Source organism: Hemibagrus wyckioides, linkage group LG17 (genome assembly GCF_019097595.1).
Source record: "Hemibagrus wyckioides isolate EC202008001 linkage group LG17, SWU_Hwy_1.0, whole genome shotgun sequence".
Taxonomy (NCBI): domain Eukaryota; kingdom Metazoa; phylum Chordata; class Actinopteri; order Siluriformes; family Bagridae; genus Hemibagrus; species Hemibagrus wyckioides.
This window is the reverse complement of record NC_080726.1, coordinates 6,853,060-6,869,144: the sequence shown is the minus strand read 5'-3', so window position 1 is coordinate 6,869,144 and position 16,085 is coordinate 6,853,060. Positions and strand designations below refer to the sequence as shown.

The 16,085-nt window shown below is 36.3% G+C and overlaps 2 protein-coding genes across 2 annotated transcripts; one reads left to right on the top strand and one right to left on the bottom strand.

Annotated features, from left to right (window-relative positions):
• Positions 1 to 4,738: 4,738 nt before the first annotated feature.
• LOC131368421 (olfactory receptor 52B2-like) lies at positions 4,739 to 5,668 on the bottom strand. Its single transcript, XM_058414546.1, has one exon. It carries the CDS (start codon positions 5,666 to 5,668, stop codon positions 4,739 to 4,741), a length of 930 nt encoding a protein of 309 aa, XP_058270529.1.
• A 3,549-nt stretch (positions 5,669 to 9,217) lies between these two features.
• Positions 9,218 to 10,168, top strand: LOC131368289 (olfactory receptor 52N4-like). Its single transcript, XM_058414303.1, has one exon. It carries the CDS (start codon positions 9,218 to 9,220, stop codon positions 10,166 to 10,168), a length of 951 nt encoding a protein of 316 aa, XP_058270286.1.
• The last annotated feature ends 5,917 nt before the right edge of the window (positions 10,169 to 16,085 follow it).

The following is a 16,085-nucleotide window of genomic DNA, read 5'->3' as shown; positions in this document are numbered from 1 at the left end:
ATCTATCTATCTATCTATCTATCTATCTATCTATCTATCTATCTATCTATCTATCTATCATAGAGAGAGAGAGAGAGAGAGAGAGAGAGATTTTTTGAGCAGTAGATAGATAGATAGATAGATAGATAGATAGATAGATAGATAGATAGATAGATAGATAGATAGATAGATAGATAGATAGATAATGCTGAAAAAAAATTAAAGGAACACTTTGAAAACACAATATATCAGTGGGGAATAATATCATGCTGGATATCTATACTGATATCGATTGGGTAATGTGTTAAGAATGAAAGGATGTCACATTGTTTGATGGAAATGAAAATTATCATCCTACAGAGGGCTGAATTCAAAGACCTCCGAAAATCAAAGTTAAAAAATGATGCAGCAGGCTAGTCCATTTTGCTGAAATTTCATTGCAGCAACTCAAAATGGTGCTCAGTAGTTAGTATGGCCCTCACCTGGTTGTATGCATGCCTGATAAGGTCGGGGAATGCTCCTAATAAGATGATAGATAGTGTCCTGGGGTATTTCCTCCCAGATCTGGACCAGGGCATCACTGGACAGTCTGAGGTGCAACCCGGCGGCATCGGATTGACCGAAACATAATGTCCCAGAGGTTTTCTATTGGATTTAGGTCAGGCAGGCATGGGGGCCATTCAATAGTATCAATTCCTTAACCCTCTAGGAACTGCCTGCATAATCTCATCACATGAAGCCGGGCAGTGTCGTGCACCAGGAGGAACCTAGGACCCACTGCACCAGTTTCTTTAATTTTTTAAGCAGTGTATATATATGTATACATGTATATGCATATATTTAGTGTATAACATTCATTTTGGGAATTTCTTCTTCTTCTTTTGGCTTTTTTCCCTCAGGTGTCGCCACAGCAAATCGTCTCTCTCCACCTATCCCTATCTTCTGCATCCTCAACACTTGCACCCACTAGCTTCATATCCTCATTTATTACATCCATATACCTCCTCTTTGGCCTTCCTCTGTGCCTCCTGCCTGGCAGCTCCATGTCCAACATTCTCCTACCAATATACTCACTCTCCCTCCTCTGAACATGTCCAAACCATCTTAATCTGGCCTCCCTAACTTTGTCCCCCAAACGTCCAACATGAGCTGTCCCTCTGATGTATTTGTTCCTAATCTTGTCCAAACTTGTCACTCCCAAAGAGAACCTCAACATCTTCTGCTCTGCTACCTCCAGCTCTGACTCCTGACTCTTCCTCAGTGACACTGTCTCTAAATAATACAGCATGGCCGGGCTCACCACTGTCTTGTACACCTTCCTCTTGATTCTCGCTGATATTTTTCTATCACACAGAACTCCCGACACTCTTCTCCACCCATTCCAACGTGCCTTGTTGACCCCAAGTACTTAAACTCCTGTACCTTCTTCACCTCTTCACCCTGTAAGCTTACTGTTCCACTTCCCTCCCTTTCATTCACACACATGTACTCAGTCTTACTACGACTGGCTTTCATTCTTCTTCTCTCCAGCGCAAACCTCCACCTCTCCAGATTTTCCTAAACCTGCTCCCTGCTCTCATTACAGATCACAATGTCATCTGCAAACATAAATATCCAAGGAGACTCCTGTTTGACCTCCTCTGACAACTGGTCCATCACCATAGCAAACAGGAAGGGGCTCAGAGCCGATCCCTGATACAGTCCCAACTCCACTTTGAACTCCTCTGTCTGACCTACAGCACACCTTACCACTGTCCTGTTCCTCTACAAACACACAGTGCAACTCTCTCTGACCATCCCTATACTTCTCTATCAAAATTTTCAGAGCAAAAATTGCGTCTGTTGTGCTCTTTCTGGGCATGAAGCCATACTGCTGCTCACAAATTTCCACTATCTTCTTTAACCTAGCTTCCACTACTCTTTCCCAAGGCTTCATTGTATTGCTTATCAACTTTATCCCCCTATAGTTGCTGCAACTCTGCACGTCACCCTTATTCTTAAAAATCGGCACTAATACACTACTTCTCCATTCCTCAGGCATCTTTTCACTCTCTAACACCCTGTTAAACAAACTAGTTAAAAATTCCACTGCTGACTCTCCTAGACACTCCCAGACCTCCACCAGAATGTCGTCAGGACCAACTGCCTTTCCACTTTTCATCCTGTTCAAAGCCTTCCTGACTTAATCCTTTCTAATCTTATCTACTTTCTGTTCCACAGAGTTCACCCCTTCTACTCTTTTTTCCCTCTCATTTTCCTCATTCATCAGCTCTTCAAAGTACTCCTTCCATCTCCTCTGTACACTCTCCTCACTTGTGAGCACCTTTCCATCTCTATCCTTAATAACTGTAACTTGCTGCACATCCTTCCCATCTCGATCCCTCTGCCTAGCTAACCTGTACAAGTCCTTCTCTCCTTCTCTATTGTCTAACCTAGTGCACAACTCATCATATGCCTTCTGCTTGGCCTTAGACACCTCCCTCCTCACTCTGTGCTATAACTCCTTGTATTCCTGTCTATTCTCTTCAGTCCTGTCTATGTCCCACTTCTTCTTGGCTAACCTCTTCCTCTGAATACTATCCGGAACTTCCTCATTCCACCACCAAGTCTCCTTATCTTCTTTCCTCCTTCCAGATGACACACCCAGCACCTATCTTCCTGTCTCCCTGATCACTTCTGCTGTAGTTTCCCAGTCATCTGGCCACACTACCTGACCACCCAGAGCCTGCCTCAACTTCTGTCTAAATTCCTCACAACTTTCCTCCTTTTTCAGCTTCCACCACTTGGTTTTCTTCTCCATCTCTATCTTTGACCTCTTCTTCTTACAGACCATCAAAGTCATCCTATACACCACCATCCTATGCTGTCTGGCTACACTCTCTCCCACTACCACTTTACAGTCACTAATCTCTTTCAGATTGCTCCTTCTACATAGGATGTAGTCTACCTGTGTGCTCCTACCTCCACTCTTGTAAGTCACCCTATGCTCCTCCCTCTTCTGAAAATAAATGTTAACCACAGCCATGTCCATCCTCTTAGCAAAGTCCACTACCATCTGCCCTTCAAGGTTCCTTTCCTTAACTCCAAACTTGCCCATCACCTCCCCACCACCTGTGTTCCCCTCACCAACATGTCCATTAAAATCTGTTCCTATCACCACTCTCTCCCTCGTGGGAATACTCTCTATCACCTCATCTAGTTCACTCCCGATTCTCTCTTTCTCCTCTAACTCACATCCTACCTGTGGGGCATAACCACTAACAACATTCAACATCACCCCTTCAATCTCTAACTTCAGACTCATCACCCTGTCTGACACTCTCTTCACCTCCAGAACATTCCTCACAAACTCCTCGTTCAGGGCCACACCTACCCCATTTCTCTTACTATCCACACCATAATAAAACAGCTTGAATCCTGATCCTATACTACAAGCCTTGCTACCCTTCCACATGGTTCTTGTACACATAGTTTATCCAACTGACGATTCGCATGATTTGGCAGTGTTTTTACGCCGGATGCCCTTCCTGACGCAACCTTCTCTATTTATCCAGGCTTGGGACCGGCACAGAAGTCACTGGACTGTGACTCCCATGGCTAGATTCTTAGGAAGGGTAAAAGCCAAATTATATATCCTGCAGCAAACAATTTACTACACTATAAAATTTGTTTGCCTTTAAATAGTTTTTAAATGATTCCTAACATTTTATGAAGTGGAAAAGAGTGAAAGTGCATTGTTTGATGTAGGTTTTGTGCCAGGCTTCATATTAGCTTTGTTTGCAGATTAGCAGCGCAACCTAACTGTACTAGCTACCTAAGATCATCTGAGGTATCATTATATGCCAATATACATATTTCTCTTATTCTTTCAGTAAAATTTAAATTAAACTAAACACACATTTTACTTTTTTTTTTTTTACATGCTTAATGCTAGGATTTGTGTTGGTTATTTGCAGATCAGCAGAGCAAACTAAATGTACTAGCTCAAAAACATTTCAGAGACACAGCCACTGATGCTTCTGTCCAAACTTAGTTTTCTGCATATGTTTTTAGACACATTTAATAAAGTTCATATACTATATGTATAACAGGACAAAATGAAACCAGTGTTATACATTTTTCTTACATTTTTTGTGAATCAAGCAGGGTATAATTGCATGTTATTATAATAAGGGGATGAACTGTACTGGAGGCATGAACACTATTCTTCCACAAGATATTCCCTTAATTGGTGTAATGCTTGGTGGTAAAGAGATCTCCCTTCGGTCTCTCTCATAGGAGAAAGTTACACAGCCCATAGTATATGATTTATGTCATTTCCATGTTACAGTAAATAAATAAATTAATAAATCACAGAAGCCCTGTGCACTCTGGATAGCATGGGGTCAGGCTGACACATTCAGTACAAAATGTATTAAGTTACAGCATTTATTTTTAGTTCAATTTTATGACATTAAGTCAGAATAATGTGATATTGGTCAGTACTATTTGTTGTTACAAGAAGTATAATACATAATTCAATTCAATATCTATTTTACTGAAGAAAGTACAGTAGACATTTTATTATATAGGAAGATCTCTGTAATGGAGAATTGCTATTTGGTTAATTGTGGTAACATCAGAAAAGGTTACAGTGAACTGCAAGGAGCTTTAAGAAATGTATGGCATAATTCCAAATAACCTTTTCATTCATATTTAAATAAACAAATTGCATTAATAATCACATTAACATATAGGTTTATATTATGACTAATATAACTTATAACTTTTTATGAAAGAAAACAAAAATCTTTTGTTGAATTTCTTTTGTTTTCAATCCATATATTAGAGGATTAATAAAAGGAGGAAATATCATTACAGATGCACCAAAGAGTCTTCTTAGGTATTGGGATACATTCTCAAACCTGTGTGAAATTATTGTAAACAGTCCACTGAACTCTACACATAAGAAAACAACTAGGTGTGTACCACATGTCTGAATAGCTTTGCTTTTAGCATCAGAGTGTCTTTTAAAGACACAAGTGATTAAGATTTGGATGTATGTGAATAATATTATAAACAGTGTTATACTTTGGTGCAAAGCTGTAAGAGACAGTCCATAGTAATTAGTCAGGCGTATGTCCCCACATACAAGCTTCATCAAACTTGGATTATTACAGAAAGTGTCTACTATTTTCGTGCTACAAATCTCTTGACGGTAGCTCAGAGCAATCAGTACACCAATTTCTGTAAATGCTATGGACCAAATTGCAATGATTATCTTCAGCAAGCTATTTGGAGACATAATGGTATTATATTTCAATGGGCAGCAGATTGCAATATACCTGTCATAAGCCATAGCAGACAGAATAAGAAGTGTTCCAGACCCATATAAGTGCACCAAGAAGGCTTGCACGTAACATGCAGAATACGTGATTGATCGATTCTGTGACAGTATACTAGATATCAGCTGAGGAAAAAAAGCGGTGGCACCTACAATGTCATTGATTGGCATGTTAAACAACAGTATGTACATAGGCTTATGAAGTCTTTGGTTCAGAGCAATTATTAGCAGTAATGTAACATTGAAAAACAAGATAGCACAATAGGTAAGTGTTCCAAACATGAACACTGGTATAATATAAGAGGGTGATATGTCCAGTGATTCCAGAGTAAGTAGAGTTGTATATATGGAAATATTAGAGCTCATTGTCCTTCTCTTTATTAAATGGACCTAGAATAGACAGGAAAAGAATCCAAAATATTAGACAGGTGTCCTTAAATATGCACTGATTTAAAATTAATGAATGCATTTGAATTTTAATTAATTAATCAATAATTGAAATTCTGCTTACCACAGACCTCTGATCGCAGTATTAGCAAATTGTTGTAAAATTTAAGACATTATTAGGAGGATCTCATATGCCCATAATTTTAGAATATGGAAAGTCCTATTAATGTTTAACTTCAGTTTGACATTTTATACAGTCAGAATTCATGGCCAGTCCTTTTTAATGACGACGGGCTTGGTTGCATGGATACTTGCTTTGGGACATATGCTTGATTATCCAATGAGTAGGAAGAACAGTCAATCTAGTGGGGTTAAAATAACTGGTTACACTTCATCCCCTTTAGACCTAAACCTAAAAACAGCACATTTTAACAAATGAACTAATTTAACCTTGTCAAACATTTTGGTAAACCAGATAAAGTTCATAATTATTAGAGTATATTTTTTGGAGACTAAGCATTTTTTTTTTTTTTCCTGATTAAACATAGCTTGCCTATCTTGCTAATATTTCAGTGGTGATTGCTCTTTCTCTATATATGTGTGTAAAATAGCATATATAGAAAAGTATAGCTAGATTTGTTTATTTCTATATTTAGTTGCTTTTCTGAAATGAACATTCTTAATTCAATAAATGTAAAGATACCTTTAATTATCTTTTGTCCATTTAATAAGCTCAGAATAAGTGGAAAGAAACTTTTAAGCAGGAAAAAAGGTTTATTGTAAAATGATAATTATCATTTTCACAATTTTATCACGAGGGTAACTGTGGAAACAACTAGGAAGTAAAGCAAAACATAGCAGAACCCTGACGGTTAATCCTAGAGAATAAGTATGCAATCACAACTTTTCTTGGGAAAAAATTTTGCAATTATTTGCAAAATCTATTTTTATCCCCCCCATAAATTAATAAACCTAATAAATTTAATTTCAGTTCTAGGTTGCAACACTATAAAATGTAAAAACGCTAAGAAATTCACTGTATTTCTACACATCAGAGATGTCTTCAAACTATCAGCAGCATTAAGCAAAATATATTTGATTTAAATAAAAATAGAAGAATAAAATTGCTATGTTTAAAATGTAAAATTTATTAAAAGTTACAACATTTATTTTTAGTTCAATTTTATGACAGTAAATCAGAATAATGTGATATTGGTCAGTAATATTTGTTGCTACAAGAAGCATAATACATAATTCAATTCAATATCTATTTTACTGAAGACAGAACAGTAGACATTTTTATTATATAGGAAGATCTCTGTAATGAAGAATTATTATTTGGTTAATTGTGGTAACATAAAAAAAAGGTTACAGTGGACTGAAAGGAGCTTTAAGAAATGTATGTCATAATCCCAATTAACCTTTTCATTCATCTTTAAATAAACAAGTCACATTAATAATCACAATAACATATAGGTTTCTGTTATGACTAAGATAACATAACGTTTTATGAAAGAAAACAAAAATCTTCTGTTGAATTTCTTTTGTTTTCAATCCATATATTAGAGGATTAATAAAAGGAGACACAGACACACCAAAGAGTCTTCTAAAGTACTTTGATACATTCTCAAACCTGTGTAAAATTATTATAAACAGTCCACTGAACTCTACACATAAAACAACAATTAGGTGTGTACCGCATGTCTGAATAGCTTCGCTTTTAGCATCAGAGTGTCTTTTAAAGACACAAGTGATTAAGATTTGGATGTATGTGAATAATATTATAAACAGTGTTATACTTTGGTGCAAAGCTGTAAGAGACAGTCCACAGTAATTAGTCAGGCTTATGTCCCCACATACAAGCTTCATAAAACTTGGATTATTACAGAAAGTTTCTACTATTTTCGTGATACAAATCTCTTGATGGTAGCTCAGAGCAATCAGTACTAATTTTTATTGAATTTTTATTTTGGTTGTTGTGTCGTAGTATTCTCCTGCTTAGCACTGAATGTGCTCAATTTTATGGGCATTATCCATTACTGCAAGCAATATACACTATATTGCCAAAAGTATTCGCTCACCCATCCAAATAATCAGAATCAGGTGTTCCAATCACTTCCATGGCCACAGATGTATAAAATCAAGCACCTAGGCATGCAGACTGTTTTTACAAACATTTGTGAAAGAATGGGTCGCTCTCAGGAGCTCAGTGAATTCCAGCGTGGAACAGTGATAGGATGCCACCTGTGCAACAAATCCAGTCGTGAAATTTCCTTGCTCCTAAATATTCCACAGTCAACTGTTAGCTGTATTATAAGAACGTGGAAGTGTTTGGGAACGACAGCAACTCAGCCACGAAGTGGTAGGCCACGTAAACTGACGGAGCGGGGTCAGCGGATGCTGAGGCGCATAGTGCGAAGAGGTCGCCAACTTTCTGCAGAGTCAATTGCTACAGACCTCCAAACTTCATGTGGCCTTCAGATTAACTCAAGAACAGTGCGCAGAGAGCTTGATGGAATGGGTTTCCATGGCCGAGCAGCTGCATCCAAGCCAAACATCACCAAGTGCAATGCAAAGCGTTGGATGCAGTGGTGTAAAGCATGCCACCACTGGACTCTAGAGCAGGGAAGACGTGTTCTCTGGAGTGACGAATCTCGCTTCTCCATCTGGCAATCTGATGGATGAGTCTGGGTTTGGCGGTTGCCAGGAGAACGGTACTTGTCTGACTGCATTATGCCAAGTGTAAGGTTTGGTGGAGGGGGGATTATGGTGTGGGGTTGCTTTTCAGGAGCTGGGCTTGGCCCCTTAGTTCCAGTGAAAGGAACTCTGAATGCTTCAGCATACCAAGACATTTTGGACAATTCCATGCTCCCAACTTTGTGGGAACAGTTTGGAGCTGGCCCCTTCCTCTTCCAACATGACTGTGCACCAGTGCACAAAGCAAGGTCCATAAAGACATGGATGACAGAGTCTGGTGTGGATGAACTTGACTGGCCTGCACAGAGTCCTGACCTCAACCCGATAGAACACCTTTGGGATGAATTAGAGCAGAGACTGAGAGCCAGGCCTTCTCGTCCAACATCAGTGTGTGACCTCACAAATGCGCTTCTGGAAGAATGGTCAAAAATTCCCATAAACACACTCCTAAACCTTGTGGACAGCCTTCCCCGAAGAGTTGAAGCTGTTATAGCTGCAAAGGGTGGACCGACGTCATATTGAACCCTATGGATTAGGAATGGGATGTCACTTAAGTTCATATGCGAGTCAAGGCAGGTGAGCGAATACTTTTGGCAATATAGTGTATATTATGGTTGAGAGAATTTTAAAGTTGGTAATACCCTCTAGTGACCTATGAGTAATTTGTAGGGTCTTTGGAGAGCAGAAGAGGATATAAATGTGTTGTACAACATCCCTCTATTGAAACAAGTGGATCACTTGATAGGTGAGTCTGAGGTCAAAGCCATTAGAAAAAACACACAGGAAAAATAATAACTGCTTTTCTCTGTTTATTTCTCTGACAGGTTTAAAATGGACCAACAACTATTCAACAACACATTCAGTTTCAACCTTCAAATTGCTAGATTTGATGTCCCTCTTCAAGCTATTTATCCTGTGTTTATCATTGGAGCTCTGATCTATTTGTTTGCAGTGTTCTGTAATGTAACAATTTTAGCACTGATTGTTACCCAGCAAAGCCTTCATAAACCCATGTTTTACATTTTGTTCAGCCTTCCTTTGGCAGACCTAATAGCAATTACATTTTCTTTGCCCAGAGTTCTTATGGATATTGTAACCCATACAAATATGGTCTACTACCCAACATGTGTTCTTCAGGGTTTTGTGCTTCACTCATATGGAGGTGGTGTACTTTTTATTCTGGCAGCGATGTCATTTGATCGGTGCATAGCAATATGCAAGCCACTCAGATATAACTCTATAATGGGTCCATATACAGTTGGTGGTGTGATAGCACTGGCTTGGGGCCTTGATTTGTCAATGATTCTTGTATTGTTTGCTCTTCAGGCAAGATTTCCAAAATGTAAGACATATATTTTTAATGTTTATTGTAGCAATAGTACACTGTTACAGCTTTCATGTGGTGGTGACTTTACTGTAAATAATGTTTATGGATTAGCTATAACTGGAGTTATGCAGGGCATTAGTGTGACTGTTCAATTATTCTCCTATGTATTAATTCTTAAGACATGTCTTTCCAACACACAAGCCAATGCTAGAAGTAAGGCTGTAAACACATGTTTAGCCCAGATAATTACATTTGTTCTGTATGAAATAGTTTCGACATTTACCATACTTTCATATCGTTTTCAGAATATACCACCCAGTGCACAACAGATAAGTGGTTTGATGATTTTCACAATTCTTCCAGTTGTTAATCCAATTATATATGGAATGAAAACAAGAGAGATTAGAAATACCTTCATAATAGTGCTGAAAAAACAAAAGGTGGCATTTGCATAAATTTTTTGTTTTATACACAAATGCAATTATGCACTTCAGTTCTATGCCCTCTGTAAAAATATTTGCAATGCTGCTATGATATTTTGTGACACTGGATGAAGGGGTTTACTGGATCTGCCATAGCATAATTTCTGAGAGCATTGCTTTTGGGTGAACCATGCTTTTACCAAACTGTTACATTTCTGGACAAAAAAGAAGGGAACCTGTGCTCCAAATTATTGTTTATTGTTTATTTCTAGCCTAATTATGTCTTTATGGTATGCTGGAAATAAATAATCACAGAAATAAATGCAATATAGAATTGTTGTTCATTTGACTGACAGCAACCAATTATAAGTCATATGTCACACTGATGGAAGGAGAATAAATCCTATATACAAAATATTGCTTGCTAATATTCACAGTTATATACAGTGTAGTATTTAACTTGAAGTACAATGAAATCCCAGTCTACTTCCCGTGCATATGAATAAACTAAATGAAAAAAAATAAAAATTAAAAATATGAAATGAATGACATAAAGAAATAATATAAAGAATTTGAATATTCATTTGCAATTATTTTGCATGTAGTAATTCTACAGAATGTGCAAGCATTACAGAATGGGCAAAAAAATGCATAAAATATGCAGTTGGGTTACATGTAGCCACAGTAAAAAGTGACTTGTGTTGGTGTGTAATGAAGCCACTGAATTGGAAGGTCTAGAATCCAGATTAATTAACTAACACAGCATGCAAATCCAAAACATGATCCAAATTGTAATCAGTAAAACAGGCTGAAACCATCAAAACTGGGAAAAGCAGGAATACTGGCAAACAAACCCGAAATCACAAAAACGAGAATCAACAACACAACAAGCAAGTTCATACACAAAAACAATCAATGGCAAAAGCAATCACTGGCAATGTGGATGTTGCTAAAGGAACAATACTTCGCACTGATATTGGCATGCACGCTGTTTACAAGTTCGTGAAAATGCAGAAGTGACCTTGGCCTGGGAGAGGTGCAGTACTCAGGTGAGGGCTCCATCTGGCGACTTAGATGGGGCATTGCTGGGCAGGTTGTTACAAAGCCCCCCCACCAGGAACTCCTCCTGGTGTACTTCATCGTGGCCATCCATGGGGTGTTGATGCAGGTCTGTCTGTTACTGTTGGAAGTAAAAGTGCATTTGAAACTGGAAAGTAATGCATAAAAAATAAAACAGTTGTTCATCAAAAAAAGAAATAAATATGATTATGATTATGCAGCTTAATATATAAATATTTGGACTCTGAGATAATCTTGTTACTTATGTTAGAAAGGAAATGGTTTGGGGTTTGCTTTTATGTCTTATGTTTTATCTCTGACTGTATATTAGGCAACCCATCAAATCCGGCCTTAATGTTTACATGAACTTCAACTTGGTAGCAACAAGCAGCAGCAATGCAATGTAATAACATTTACCATGTTTTATTGCAAGACGCCTGTTTAAATGCAAAGCCAAAAAAATAGAGAAAAAAATGGCTAAGGAAGTGAGAGACAGACAGAGAGAGAGCGAGAGAGAGAGAGAGAGAGAGAGAGAGAAGGCAGGACAGCAGGGAGGTATTCACATGCTAGAGCAAGCTGCAGGTAGGAAGTGTGTGATGGTGGAAGGTGTACAGGAAAATAGAGCTTACACAATATATTACTCTATATTGTCAAAGACTCATTTCACTTCATTGCCATTTCAATATCATATCTCAGCCAGTGATCATCTTGTTTGCATGTAAACATACTCATGGATGCTGACTCACGGACTTGGCAAACATTCTGAAATAATGCAGGTTTAGATGTATATGAGCTATACAAGATACACTGTTTCCTCTTAACTATGGAGGGAAAAAAGTTATACTAAATAACATGGCTTGGCTCAGCACAAATTAGCTTAGTTCTTGAGGCTAATCATATTCAGCAGGTTAAAAGGTCAGTACTGATGTTAAATAAACAGCTATTTGCATCAGCTTCCACCTATCATTTTTGCATCTCATTTTTTAAATACCTTTTTGCTGGATTGTTTTTGCACATATTATATTGCAAAATATTCTAAAATCTTCTTTTTAGAATCTTCGTTTTGCAGGTTAAAGCAAAATTATATCCATAATGTTCATATCTGCAGATCAGTCATTTTACTCATATGCTAAATGTTTCTATTCTATTTTACGTTTAAATTTCATTTTTGACTTTTTTTTCTTTATTTATTTATTTGATTTTATAACAAAGACAGTCCCCAAATAATTTTCTTTGTTTATGTATATTATGGCCTCATAAATACCTTCCCCTGCTTTTGCCTTGGTGCTTAGGCCCGGTCATATCACTGCTTGCAGCAACATTGTTATATCAGTTACTTACATAAACGTTTAACCTTATTATGCAGTTGTGGTGTGTGTCTTGTGTTATGTGAATAAAAATCCAAGCTTCAAACTTCATTTGAAAAATACATTTTAGTGTACATTTTTTTACAGTATACATTGTAAATATGTGGAAATATGTACAGTATACACTTACAATGATACACTATGATCCAAAAACATCTGATAACCTCCAGGTTTTGCCATTTATGTTTACAGTAATAAGCAGAAGCCCTTTATCCAGAGCAACTTTCAGAAGGTATCTGAATTGTCTAACAATTGAGGCATTGATACTGGTTCACAACATTTACATTACTGGCATTTGGCAGACGCTCTTATCCAGAGCGATGTACAAAATTGCTTTGAAGTCCCTATCAGTGAATACATTAACACTGGTTCAGTAAGTCACAGGCTTATTGAACAGACAGCAGAGCCTCAGACCATGTCCACACGTAGCTGGGTATTTTTAAAAAAGTTTTTTTTTCTACTTCGTTTTTTTTAATTGTCCACACGATCTACGTGTTAAAAATATCTTTGTCTACATGAAAACGCAAAACGCCCTGTTAAGCGCTGTCAGGAGCATGCCTAGCCAATCAGAAGCCTAGACAAAATGTCATTACAGGTTCCGGTATTTTAACAACAATGGCGTGTCACGGGAAAGTGATGCCCTTGACATGCAAAAATTTTATTGTAAAATATAGAGGTCCGACCGGGTCTCGTCTAAAACTGCCATCGCTGTCTGCGTGGTCTGTGTTGTCGGAGTTTTGTATGCAGCAGTGAACTACAGTCGTATTACATTCCGGTACCTATGTTCATTAACGTAATGTGTGAGTAACTGCGCGTGTATGTGCATGCATGTAAAAGTCCAGTAAGCAACGTTAACACAGTCACTAGTTTGCTTAAGTGTGCTATTGCACAAAATATCTTCATAAACAAAGCTCATAAAATCAATAATATAGTAATATAGCAATAAAGCACAAGAGCTGTATAGTGTATTTTATTTTATTTTATTTTATTTTATTTTATTTTATTTTATTTTATTTTATTTTATTTTATTTTATTTTATTTATTTTATTTTATTTAGGGTCTTTTGTGCTTAATAGGAGGTTAGTTGAATATACCAACCCAGAATAACCACATAACAACTACACAGCAGCCCCTGCCAGGTCAGCCCAAGCAGATCGCTTTGACTGGCTACCCCAACAAGCCCACCCAAAAAACAAACTGTAATAAAGACCTTGTTTGTAAAAATCTAGAAAAAAAGACAAATGGTATAATGTTTCAATCAATGTTCTTTTTAACCGAATTATCAAATACAGCTGATGAACAACAACAGAAGAATGAGAAACAAAAGATTATTGCAGTCACTGGCTGTGATATACAGCTCGCTTAAAAACATCTGCAAATGCAAATGATTTTCAAAAAAAAACAAAACATTATTAGTAAAAAATATAACATGGGTGAATTTGACCCAAACACCACCCAAGGCTAAGTGGAATTTGGACTGGATGATTTATATCATGTCTACTGCGTATACATGATGCCAAACAGTGTGGTTTTCTGAGGTATTATTTTTAGCACACTGTTTATGGCAGAAGTATGGACACAGCCCCTGACCATCAGGCATGAGGAAACCATCATATTTACGTTCCTGATCTCTGCATCCACCCTCTGAATAAAAGGCCTCAGCCACTAATCATTGGGAAAAAAGTCCTCAGCAAGCACAAAAGTCCTCTTCTTCATAAATCGTGAAAGCTACATGTTGTGTAATTTCATGTTTCATGTATTCTGAAACGTGGTCTTAAAGTAAGTGCAGACATATCATGTCAATTCACTCCAGCTATCAATTCAGTGCCACTGAACTGTGAGTGTTGCTGTGCTGTTTTTTATAAAGTACAAACATAGGCACACTCCAAACACAATCTGCACCAAGCATCTGCGGCTGTGGATTATTATTGGATTGTTATTGGAATAATGCGGTGGAAACTGTGAAGATAATCATGAAAGGTGAGGTCAGTCATTTTCAGAGTCTCAAAAATATGTATTCACAGGAGAAACTCCAGTACCTTTGGAGCCTCTGAGAAAAAAGACACAACCAAACACTTATTGATATTCACTTAGTTATTCCTAGAATGTGTAACAAAAAAGCCACCCCTTATTTACAATAATAAGGCTGAATATTTGCTGAATAAATTTGCAACTATATACATCAACAATTAGTTTTAAAAAAAAATCATATTTAAAATAAATATTTAAATAACTAAATCCACCAACAAACTTTTTTTTAAAATATTGGTATTAAAATAAATATTTAAAATATTTAAATAACTATATCCATCAATAAACCTTTTTTCATTCTTAAAATAAATATTTAAATAACTATGGATAAATCAACAAACATTTTGTTTCTTAAATATTTATTACATTCATATAGTTGATTCTCTTTTATTTATGTATTACAATTTAGTATTTAAATAAAGCCTTGGTAAATTTATTTATTTATTTATTTATTTATTTATTTATTTATTTATTTATGGTTTTGTTTTAAGCTAGATTGAATAATTCATATTCATATTTTTTACATGAATATTTTCTTTTCATTTTTTTAAATATTTCATTATGGCACTTAATCACCTCATTATTATTATTATTATTATTATTATTATTATTATTATTATTATTATTATTATTATTTTACAGATTTGCAAATCATATATGCAAGTATTTATTGCAAAATATTTATGTGACATTTTTTAGTGAACTTTTTCTGAGAATGCTTTCACATGGCATTTGGTAAACCTTCCTACAATGTTGCTGCTTTTTTGTATGTATTATGTTTTATTACTTTTATAAACAAACTTTTTTTTAACCATTATTACATTTGTTCTTATAACTGCAACAAACCTGCAATCTATATGCTGAGCTTTTGAAAACTACGCTATTAAAATATTAACATTTATTTGTTGTCCTGTGAGTAAAGAGGACTGTAGATAGTGTAAAATAGAAGGAAGCAGATATTAGTCCACATCTTGAACACAGCAACACCTATTGGTGATTTTCTGTAACTGCAACCTTTTCCAATTAAAAAAAAGTGCCCACACAGCATTTTGAGTTTATTCTGGTTTATTTACTGAAAACCCAGACAAAGTTTTTGGTTTATTTACATTTTCCTGTTTCTCTTAGGAAACAGGTCGGGAATAATTAAACTATAAAATAGAAAGAAGTAGTCAATGTATATCATTCTGTCAAAGGTTTACCATAACAAAAAGCAAATAAAGAGTGGAACACTTACATATGCAGACATGTCTAATGATTGTGTATGTGTGTGTATATATATGTGTGCATGTGTGTGTGTGTGTCTGTGTATAAGTATAAGAATATATAGTATAAGTATGACGCACAATGCTTATATTTTATATCATGTTTGAATGCACACGAGTTTTCAGTACACGAATAAATCAGTAATGGTGTGGGTCAGTTTGTATCATATCATACATTATTTGCTAATACCATGTCATCATGATGTTACAGTATCTGCTGTTTTGTTATGA

What these genes read in the sequence shown, in the direction of transcription:
- LOC131368421 (XM_058414546.1), bottom strand. Translation starts at nt 5,668, where the DNA reads ATGAGCTCTAATATTTCCATATATACAACTCTACTTACTCTGGAATCA.
- LOC131368289 (XM_058414303.1), top strand. Translation starts at nt 9,218, where the DNA reads ATGGACCAACAACTATTCAACAACACATTCAGTTTCAACCTTCAAATT.